At 40.6% G+C, this 12104-nt stretch overlaps 2 protein-coding genes across 2 annotated transcripts in view; one reads left to right on the top strand and one right to left on the bottom strand.

The window, feature by feature from the left end:
- Positions 1 to 12104, bottom strand: part of LOC126170151 (nitric oxide synthase, salivary gland) — a 718067-nt gene that overhangs the window by 45118 nt on the left and 660845 nt on the right. The gene's annotated exons all lie outside the window — the stretch shown is intronic.
- Positions 10207 to 11733, top strand: LOC126170168 (methionine aminopeptidase 2-like). The gene is made up of 2 exons (XM_049920701.1): positions 10207 to 10435; positions 10511 to 11733. Exons 1-2 carry the CDS (start codon positions 10207 to 10209, stop codon positions 11731 to 11733), a joined length of 1452 nt encoding a protein of 483 aa, XP_049776658.1.

The raw sequence follows: 12104 nt of genomic DNA, 5'->3' as shown, positions 1-12104 counted from the left end.
ATTTTTATTTGTCACTTACTGTTTACTGAAATTACTAAAATGCTTTCCTTCAGCAACAGACTTATTTCACTTCAGTAAGTGGTAGCATTTTCCTCCTCTGTTGACTGTTTACATCAACGTCTTCACTTATTTGCTGTTACTTTTGACATTATCATTGATTTTCCTGAGCATTACCGGTATGTATTTTTGGTGTGGCTTGGAGGTTCAGTGCCAGACTTCATATTCAAAGGTCTAGGGTTAAGTAATGAAATGTCACAAAGAGAATGTGTTCAAAGAGGGCCAACACCAGGATATCTAACAGACTCACTTATTTACAAGAAAGACATGGGCACATCTGTGTGCATCAAGGCCACAGAGCAATAACAAGGAACTTACAGTGCTTAGTTAATGAGATATCAACTGTAATTCCATTTTCCAATGAATCATTAGTAGCAGTAATAGCAATAACGGTGGTGGTGGTAGTAAATACACTGCCAGAAAAAAAAAAAAAAATAGTACACCCTTTTAGAGGGCTCCAATTCACTGAAGATTTATTCTTGCGACAGTGCATATTGAGTACATGAAATGATTACATATACAGATCAATAGCACAAGCAGGTCTGAGGTATTAGGTATCAACCCATGCTGAAACACCCATATTAGCACATGGTGTAGCCTCCATGGGCAGCAATGTAAACGCTGACTCTGACATCCAGTCGATTGAGTAGTGGGTGAATACTGCCCTGGGGCATGTTATCCCATGCCTGCTTGACTTATTCATGTAGGCTACAAGAACTGCTGGTTGACAGGTCATATGAGTCACTTCTTGTCTCATCATATCCCACCTGTGCTCATTTGGAAATAACTCCAGAGATTGTACTGGCCAGGAAAATTGCTGCACATCTTGCTAAGCACATGGAGTTTCATGGACAGTGCGTGGGCCAGCAATATACTGTTGGAAAACGCATCACCTTCTTGTTGCATGAACAGCAAAGGAAGGATCTAACAACATTCTGCATGCACCGAATGCTGGTTATGTCCCCTCAAGAAACACCAAATGTGAACGAGAGTTATGGCTTATCGCATCCCGGATATAAGGCCTAGGGTGGGGCCAGTGTGTCTTGGATGAATGAACTCTATGAGACAGCGCTCTACAGGCCTACACTGCATGCGCAAATGACCATTGTTTGCGTGCAGACATAATCTGCTTTCATCAGTGGAGACCATGATGCACCATTCCATCTTCCAAATGATCCTCTGTCGGCATCAGTCAAGTAGTGTATGCCAATGCTGTGGCACAAGTGGAATTTGGGCTACCGGTGTGCTAGGCCGTAGCCCCACTGATAATTATCAGTTCACAATAGTTCATGTTGACACACCTAGACTCAAAGCCCTGTTATATGTGCCATGGTAGCTCTAGGATCTGCCACTGCTGCCCTTACAATATGACAATCCTGGTGGGGGTCTGTGCTGTGTATGTCCACAACCTTGTCTATGGGTGTGAGAATGTTGATGTGACCCCTGATAGCAGCAAAACTGCACGCCTGATGCAGCTCATCCAACGTGTGTGGCAATTCTCCAAAAGGACCATCCCATCACTTGGAAGGCCCTTTCAAACTTGCTCAGTTGGTTGTAGGAAGCACAAGTGTGTCTTTGTGGCATGGTTGCCTGCTTGCTTCACACATTTAGACCACACTGAACCTTCTGGCTGTGAACATTCCCTATTAAAGGGTAGATACAGATGATGCTCTGGTATCTATGCCACTATGCTATCTATTGGCTGATGACATTGAAACCATTATCAGTACATCTACTATCCCCCAGGTGGCACATGCCATCATTGGATCAAAATTGTCAATGTCTTTCCAGGTGTACTAATTTTTTTCCAGCAGTGTAATTTTGACTTACTGCCTGTTGGCTTCTGTCTTTGAATGTTTATCTGACATCTGTTTAACCATCTCCCTGATGTCTCAGCAGCAAAAGTGGCTGGCATTGCCTAAGGTTCATCAACCATGGCTGGTGATGTACTGGAGTTGACACCACAGCCACAGATTATAGTATCTGTCACACCAATGTCTAAGGGTTTTTCCCTGGTCATTACCATTGTGCTTTTTCCCTTGCTACCTGCAACAGTCAATTGCTGTAGCATGGGAATCCAGGATCTGTTTAATTTGAGGCTTTCATCCATCTTGTTGAAACTATTATCGTGTTTTTTTCAGAATTTTATGCCCTTGGATGTCATAGCTCTTCTCCACAGTGAGATCCTACATGTCAACAAATTTTATTATGTGGTCCCCCTCATACAGCACATGCTCTGTCACAAACAATTGTTGATGGATCACCCAGTCGTTTGAATTAGACTCTTCCACATGTTCATAGTATGCAGTATATTACCAACATTGTGAGTGGGTCTCTTTGGCCGTTTGCCAATCTGAGACACTCTTTGATCTTCTTGGTCAGTTTGTAAACAGCCTTTACACTGTGTTTGCACAATGTACAGCTGATTCTATCCATCACTCTGGGGGTGTATGACAGAAAGGCCATACTTGAAAGTTCTTCTTGTGATGTGTCACTTATCATAAAAATGATGCACTGTGGGCATTTTGTAAACCTAAGGTCTGATGCCCATACAGCAATGTCATGTGAGGAACAGCTTGTCAACTTCATAAGACATCTGAACAGTCTCCGTGACAACATAAAATATACTGTCTAGGTAGAAAAGGATTAACAGCTATCCTTTTTAGATGTGCTGGTGATAAGGAAGGGTGAGAACTGATACACACTGACCAATACGTGCACAAACTGTCAAGTCATCATCTCAACAACAATTGCATAGTAATATCATAAAACCTAACACTCAGCAAAGTCATACAGTGCAACAACTGCAGTTTCGATACTTCTGCCATACTTCCCCAGGGTAATGGAGAGAATCAACCGTATATTGCGTAACCACAGAATAAAGACTATTTACAAGCAGATCAAGAAGAGCACATATTGTCTTAGGTTGGCAAAGGACAATAGGGTTTTACTCACAATGTTAGTAATATACCACATGCCATGCTCATGTGGGAAGGTCTATGCTGGAATGATGGGGCAATCCATCAACACTATGATCACTGAACGTAAACGGTATTGCAAGTTGCTCTATCAGTCATGATAGAGCAAGTGCTGTGCGAGACAGAACACGTAATAAAAGTCACTGACACAGCAGCTGTGGACAAGAGCTACCACAGCTGCCTGTTCAGGGAACGCATAAATCCACAAACATGGCAATAATTCGAACAAGGAGGAGGTGGATGGATCCTGGACACCCATGCTGAAGTAAACAATCATTTCAGGGAGTAAGGGAAGAAATGCAGAGGTAATTATCAGGGAAAATCGCTCAAACATTGACACAATAGCTACATATAATCTCGAGCCGCAGGCTCAATTCCAGTCTACCACCAGCAGTTGAGGGTGAATCTTTGATGATGTATAAAATAGCAAGTTGGGACCACTCCATCTGATATGACTGAACTCCTGTCAGTAATTAATTTTTTCTTTTTCTCACTCAATTTTAAATATTTATACTAGCTATAGGTAATACATACATGGTCTAAGCATAAAAATGTCAAAAATTAAACACACTTGGCATCATTGCAATGTATTATGCAAACAATTGTTATAGATATGTTGAGTCCTACAGTCCCACTAGTTTAATTAAAAATCATGTTATTTACAATATATCGAGAATTGAAATTATTACTACAGCAAGACTTTGAAAATTTTGTAGCTAATGTGTATTTATAGACACCCCTCACTGAAAAGGCTACCATCTCAATTTTTAAGAAACATACTTTGGTTCCCTGAAACTAATTAACTTAACAGACAACTGTAATCAAAGTTCAGATACACCTAAAACTACTCTAGGTATATGCACTGTTATGCCTGCTAGGTTCATTTATACTTCAACCGTTCTATTTTTCAAAATCAGATGACATCTTTAATTAAGAACTTGCATCAATGACTGTAAATCTAAATACTAAATATGGCAGCTGTACTTGTGAATGGGTTATTCACAATCTGAATGCATAACATGGTTCTGTGATCTTTTGTATTTTCCTAAACCACCAACAAAGTTATTATCATAACATATAGCTCAACCTAATTAGTAAAATCTAATCCAGCCCTTTTTCAAAATATTATGTAGTTTCATAAATAACATTTTTTACACCAGTCTTTGTAACACAACCCCCACCCCAAAACAGTCAGTCCTAGGCGAGTTAGTAAATGAGCAACATCTATGTCCAGCAACAGTGACGTAACAGTCATGAAAGTCTGCACTCGCAACACTGTAAAGAAGTCTGCCACCAGTGATGTTCACTTAATGCATCTGTGACTAATTATGTCAACTTCAGTGAAGTGTATGATTATGAATTTCTTTCGGTGACTATATTTGTGGATTAATAGTATTTTGAAATAGCATTACAGTTATTACTCTCTAGATATTTGTAAATTTCTTTGATTTCCTGAATAACTTGTAGGAGTGCACTGTTTCAATGGCACACACCTGCTGTGTTCTGTGAAAACTGTATTTGTTAGCATTTTACTTGATTGTTCTGTCACTGACATACTGACGAGTATGTCAATGACCTACTTGCATAAAACGTGATGTGAAACTGAATCTCATCATCCTAACATCTATAGAGATAATAAATGTCGAAAAAGTGACATTACTTGAAAATTTGTGTAATGTATATCATTAGCACAATTCCAAGAAATCAATTTAAAGTCTACAAGACTTTGATCAATGAGTCTCCGAGGGTTTAATGAACAATGCTGGTAGGTACTGTCACAAATGTCAGCCACTTATGCTGATGAACAGCCAATACTTAACAAGTTGCCACAAAAGCCCCAACAATTTTGTAATAGTAGTTTTATTCATCTGTAGATCAGTTTTATAAGATGATGCTAGAAGTCATGTGACATTACAGTTTAAGAACACACACACACACACACACACACACACACACACAACTCGAACAAAGAAAGATTACTTACAAGTCTAGTTTAGCAGGGATGGTATAGGCCCTATTCAGGAAGAGCTTCAGGATTTGATGAAGATTGTTAATCCATAATGCAATAACTGGCAAATGTGCGGCATTTGCATGCAAAGGGGAAGGTTCTAAAATTGGGTGTATGGATTTATGCTTGTTTGTCTACAACTGGCTCGTGAACAACACCAGTCATTCTTATCCTCTATCATTAATGGTGATAAGAATGGTTTCTTTCAGCTAACATAAGGCACAGAAAGGAATGGTTAAGACCAAACAAAGCAGCAACTGCCCGTACGCAGACCTGCGCATATCCACAAAGATAAAGTTATGCATCTAGTGGAATGGTGACTGTGTGGTGTACAAGTTGACCTTTGTTGTCAACAAATGAGACTGTTTGGAGATGTAATCTAAGAACAATGACCAGGAACATGGCATAAAGTGATGCTATTCCACAATAATGCCTCTCCGTGTTCTGCTAGACTGACAAAAAACTATAAACAGGAGTTTGGTTGGAAGGTCATTGTGCACCCACACTATTCACCTGATCTTGCACCCTCAGATCTTCACCCTTTTTGCTCTCTATAGAACAATCTTCACGAAGCTTCCCTTCCTGATGAAAATGCGCTCCAAACATGGCTCAATGAGTTCACCTCAAAACCATGTGATTCCTACAGCTGCAGAATTGAAAAGTTACCCCAGCATTGACAGATATTATAAATAGTGTAGGAGATTATATTATTAATGACTAAAGTCTCTGTTAAGTGTATCTGTTTTGTTTATTAACTTATGGAAAAATGCTACAAACTTGTACACCAATCCAATACTATTTTGTTTATGTGTACTTGCATTGATGTTATTTAATAATGTAAAAAGCTAGTGCGATGTTGTTGATTTACTTCTCAACACCAATCACTAAGGCACACACTACAGATACATTTTTCCATGTTGTAGCACTATACACATGAACAGCTTACAGAAGGACCATGACAATGATGATTATCATTTTGCGTAGGCTACCACACTTTCCATTTGCTTCTGGTATTTAAGCGAGTATAGTTTTGAAGCACATGCCAAGAATTTGTGGGGCAGTCTTATCTGTAGACTATGTGGAGCACACTGAGGAGATCCATTTGAGAGAAACGCTTAACACTTGACGTTCATTAACTGTCTCACTCCAGGATGTGGGAGAACATTCTTAAGGAGAGGTTTGGTGATGAATTACATGTTTAGAAACAATGAAAAATAATGGGTGAAAATGAGATGCAGAAAACTACTGAGAATGATGAATGGTGTTTGTATGATTATAATAATATCTGACTTTTTAAGTTATCTGTTATGGCAAGTATTTTCAAAGCTGCCAATCTATGATGAAGCACTAAGAAGGTGCTTCAGATATTGGGAAAGCACGCTAACCAAGAAAGGAATCATCAAAGATGGAATTTTAGAGAGGATAGAGAATTGCTCAAAATTTTATATTGTGTATTGGACACAATTAGGAATTAGAAAATATCTACCAAAGCAAAGATAATGGTGGACATCTACCAGTTTTGACCTATGCATTAGAATGTTGAACTCGAACAAAGAAAGATCTGAGCAGACTATAAGTGACAGAAATGCGCTTTCTCCGAGGGATCCTTGGTAAGATGATTAAGGACAGGATAAGGAGTGAAACAATATGCAGCAAACTTCCAATAAGTCTTCTAGAAGAACCTAGAGGGGGGGGGGGGGGATTGGCTTAAATGGTTTGGTAATGTTAAAAGAATGGGGCAAGAATGACTTCCAAGAATAGTTCTGGAATGGACAAAATCTGGAAGAAGATCAATTGGATGACCACGAACAATAGGGAGGGGCCACGTTAAGGACGATGCCGAACGATGGAATGTGTGACAAATGTGAAGACTGGAAGAGGCTATGTCACCAGCCTGCATAAGCAGATCCATTTCAGGAAGGAGAGGAGGAGGAGGAGGAGAAGAACAAGAAGAGTCAATCACAGCATACGAAAAGTGACCTCGTCAGCAAATTATAGATAACAACTGTATTCTTGCTTGTCTCAAATAATTTGCCTTTTCTCCGATTACGGTATGTTGCTATTTATGAGGGTGTGGTTACGCAGGAACCTTACACCACTGTTTAAGTTGTTGGGAGTGAAACAGGCAGCAATATTTATTTTGTTGCTTGTAACAATTATTTAATGTCCCCGTAAACGATCGAACAATTTGTGAAAGTTTACTAGGTAGCCTACAGAATGTACGTGACCATGTACAGTGCCGTTTGATGTGTTTGTCATGCATGGCACGCGTTTGAGAGAAATTTTGACTAACAGCACATCTGGTAAGATTGCAAATTTTGTTTGTGCTAATGTCTCGCCGCGTATGATTACAGAAAATGAGTTTTATTACAATTATCTTGGTATGTCGTGGGTTTCCACAACAATGGAAACTATGATTAAGGATAACAACAAAACAGCACAGTCAGTTAATAAGCTGCCGTTAGAGGATGTTAACGTAATCAAAAGGTTCTGGGTGGAATGTTTCCTTTAGCAAATTTTCACGAGTATATTTCTCTCTCTCAATTTCCACCATTTTCTCGACCAGCATCTTGTTTTCTTTATCTTCTTTACACACAATGTCAAGGCCAATGCAAGAAATGCTTTGTCAAATTACTTCACGAGACGAACAGCGTCTACTTCAGATGAGTCAATAAATTGACATACCGTACGAGTACTTTGTTGGTACATGTATGACGAGCTTGTTTGACGAACTCACGGACACAAAAGAACGAAATGACAGAAAAGTTCGATTTTGTGACGGGGTTGTTACTGTTGGTTTACAATCACGTGTCGTGTGCTCTGGCTGCCAGAAACAAATCGAGCAGCCGCGATCTTGATTTCAACGCCTGTGTCGCTAAAATGCAGTATTCGGTGGTTTTCCTAGTATATGCTTGCACGATGCTTGTTGTGCTACATCTGCAGGAAGTACGATAACGACATATAAAACAGTTACGAAACTAAAACCGCGGAGGTTTTCACTTCCTGCTTCATAAAGAGCACCGCCACTATTGGTAAAAGTAGGGGGGGTTTTTTCTTCTTTAAAAAAAAATGTTTACAAGTTTCTAATTATTGAAACAGCCGAACGCAATAACATGTTCAGTAAATTACAACATAGATTCATCGAAGCTGATGCTGCTGTAAACAGTAACAACGATGGCATTAAAGAAAACTAAATTACTGCTGGCAAAGTAACGCAAAATGGGAGGAAAGAGGTAACGTAGAAACATCCCCCAGGCTGTGGCTAAGCCATGTCTCCGCAATATCCTTTCTTTCAGGAGTGCTAGTTCTGCAAGGTTCGCAGGAGAGCTTCTGTAAAGTTTGGAAGGTAGGAGACGAGGTACTGGCAGAAGTAAAGCTGTGAGTACCGGGCGTGAGTCGTGCTTCGGTAGCTCAGTTGGTAGAGCACTTGCCCGCGAAAGGCAAAGGTCCCGAGTTCGAGTCTCGGTCGGGCACACAGTTTTAATCTGCCAGGAAGTTTCATATCAGCGCACACTCCGCTGCAGAGTGAAAATCTCATTCTGGAAACATCCCCCAGGCTGTGGCTAAGCCATGTCTCCGCAATATCCTTTCTTTCAGGAGTGCTAGTTCTGCAAGGTTCGCAGGAGAGCTTCTGTAAAGTTTGGAAGGTAGGAGACGAGGTACTGGCAGAAGTAAAGCTGTGAGTACCGGGCGTGAGTCGTGCTTCGGTAGCTCAGTTGGTAGAGCACTTGCCCGCGAAAGGCAAAGGTCCCGAGTTCGAGTCTCGGTCGGGCACACAGTTTTAATCTGCCAGGAAGTTTCATATCAGCGCACACTCCGCTGCAGAGTGAAAATCTCATTCTGGAAACATCCCCCAGGCTGTGGCTAAGCCATGTCTCCGCAATATCCTTTCTTTCAGGAGTGCTAGTTCTGCAAGGTTCGCAGGAGAGCTTCTGTAAAGTTTGGAAGGTAGGAGACGAGGTACTGGCAGAAGTAAAGCTGTGAGTACCGGGCGTGAGTCGTGCTTCGGTAGCTCAGTTGGTAGAGCACTTGCCCGCGAAAGGCAAAGGTCCCGAGTTCGAGTCTCGGTCGGGCACACAGTTTTAATCTGCCAGGAAGTTTCATATCAGCGCACACTCCGCTGCAGAGTGAAAATCTCATTCTGGAAACATCCCCCAGGCTGTGGCTAAGCCATGTCTCCGCAATATCCTTTCTTTCAGGAGTGCTAGTTCTGCAAGGTTCGCAGGAGAGCTTCTGTAAAGTTTGGAAGGTAGGAGACGAGGTACTGGCAGAAGTAAAGCTGTGAGTACCGGGCGTGAGTCGTGCTTCGGTAGCTCAGTTGGTAGAGCACTTGCCCGCGAAAGGCAAAGGTCCCGAGTTCGAGTCTCGGTCGGGCACACAGTTTTAATCTGCCAGGAAGTTTCATATCAGCGCACACTCCGCTGCAGAGTGAAAATCTCATTCTGGAAACGTAGAATCAGTTTACAAAACGCTCTTTGGTTTCCAATACCGTACTTGTAGTTTCTTGACGCAATACATTAATCAAAACGAAACAGATACAGTGAGCAAGGATATAAACGCTTTCATACTTACCTATCTTTACCTGTATTCCGCATTGCTCAAACAACCTTCAAGGAAAATTATTGTAACATGGTGCTATTCGATATTTGTTCATCACGATGTCTCTCTTTCTGACTGAAGAAGGTGCAGTGCTTTTTTTGTATGTAGATCCTTACAAATGTTCGTCTGCTAATATGAGCAAGACACAGGCAATGAACAGAGCTGCCAACAGCTTCGGAAATAATGCTGTAAACACGAACATTGTTTGATACTGAGGGCCCTTCTGTAATTGGCCCCCGATCCTCACATCGAAATTTTAGACTTTGGTAACAGTATAGTTGTGATTTGCCGAAGCAAACAAACAATACTATACGAACTAGTTGTTATGATAACAGACCCCTTCCGGCCCGAATGGTTGGGAACCACTGGCATCATAACCCAGTGGGACTACAATGAAAGACATCACACTGATTTCAAGAGCGAATATGTTTGTGCTGTGGATCAGTACAATATATAGGTGGAATTTCGGTTAGCAAGGAAGATGTTTCTTTATTAAATTGGTTAGTTTTTGTAGAACAGAAACGTAACTACATACAACGCTGTACATAGTGTTTCTGGTGAAAAATGGCAGCTGTAATGGCTAATGTTGAGAAATCGGAAGAAAAATTGTCTGATAAAGAGTTCGCTCACGAAGTAGACGATGGAGAAGCGGAAGAAGGAACACCTGATGCCTCGAAAAAGAAGAGAAGAAAAAAGAAGAAGAGAAAAGAAGAGGCTGCAGCAGCTACTACAGATGCCACACAAGGCTATATCCAGAGACAAGATGAGGACAAAATAGAACAACGTTTGAGGGGTATGTGCATTAGTGGATTTATTGACATACCAGGTGGAGATGTTTCTGGAGCAGCTGCACAGAAAAACAATGTAGTGGCACATACTAGCTGTGAAGATGGTGCTAAGGATGACAAGAAGAAGAAAAAGAAGAAGAAAAGTGTTGCAACAAAAGAAAAAGGCAAGGACAATGGCAAGAAGGAAGAGCTAATAAAGCAGACGGACCCACCATCCATACCTATTGTAGATCTTTTCCCAAATGGTTGCTATCCTGTAGGACAATGTATGGACTATCCCGTTATAGGTGACTATCGTACTGCTAGGCAACGTGTCACTTCAGAAGAACAGAAAGCAATTGACCGCATGAACGTTGACATTTATAATGAGTTTAGAATAGCTGCAGAAGCTCATCGACAGACTAGAGAACACATTCGGCGATGGGTGAAACCTGGCATGACTATGATACAGATTTGTGAGGAACTTGAATCAGTAGCTCGCAGATTAATTAAGGAGAACGGTTTGAAGGCAGGTCTGGCCTTCCCTACTGGATGTTCTCGCAACCATTGTGCAGCTCATTATACGCCAAACAGCGGTGATTCTACTGTTTTGTTATATGATGATGTTACAAAGATAGATTTTGGAACTCACATTAATGGTCGAATAATAGACTGTGCGTTCACATTGACTTTCAATCCAAGATACGATAAACTCGTTGAAGCTGTACGAGAAGCAACAAATACTGGAATAAGGTGTGCCGGTATTGATGTTCCACTTTGTGATGTTGGTGCTGAGATCCAAGAAGTTATGGAGTCTTATGAGGTAGAAATTGATGGTAAAACATATCCAGTAAAATCAATTTGCAATCTTAACGGCCACTCCATATCACAATACAGAATTCATGCTGGAAAAACAGTGCCTATAGCAAAAGGTGGTGACGCTACACTAATGGAAGAAAATGAAGTGTATGCAATAGAGACATTTGGCTCTACTGGTCGTGGTCAGGTCCATGCAGATATGGAAGTTTCTCATTACATGAAGAATTTTGATGCATCACCCGGTCTCTTACGGTTGCAATCCTCACAGTCATTACTGAATACAATAAACAAGCATTTTAGCACACTAGCATTTTGCCGTCGCTGGTTAGAAAGAGTTGGTTGTACTAAATACCATATGGCTTTGAAGGATCTGAAGGACAAACACATAGTTAATGCATATCCACCACTTTGTGATGTTAAAGGATCATACACTGCACAGTTTGAGCATACAATTCTGTTGCGTCCAACGTGCAAAGAAGTAGTAAGCCGGGGTAGTGATTACTGAATTCTTGCTGCAGTATTTTTCTCTTTTTTGTAATAGTTTCTTTGCTTTACTTGTTTGATACACAGTGTTGAATATTTTATTACGGAAAGCAGCTTCCTAAGTAAGAACCGAATCCCATTGTCCATACAAAGGCATGTAGAAGACTTTGAAACACTGCTTTGTGAAATGTCCAGTAACAGTTATTGATCTCCATATTCTGAACGTTGATAAAATGTATCATTTACTGGCACATGAAACAAATCAGTGCCAGTATTTTTTTGTATAAACGTTCTACTTTCTTGTTCAAATTTTTAATGAATTTGATAGTTAATTTTATTGTGTCTTCCTTAACGTGATGAATAATTTCTTTTAAATTTATAACTATCAAGTAA

This window comes from Schistocerca cancellata, chromosome 1 (assembly GCF_023864275.1).
Source record: "Schistocerca cancellata isolate TAMUIC-IGC-003103 chromosome 1, iqSchCanc2.1, whole genome shotgun sequence".
Classification (NCBI taxonomy): domain Eukaryota; kingdom Metazoa; phylum Arthropoda; class Insecta; order Orthoptera; family Acrididae; genus Schistocerca; species Schistocerca cancellata.
This window is presented reverse-complemented; position numbering and strand designations above follow the sequence as displayed.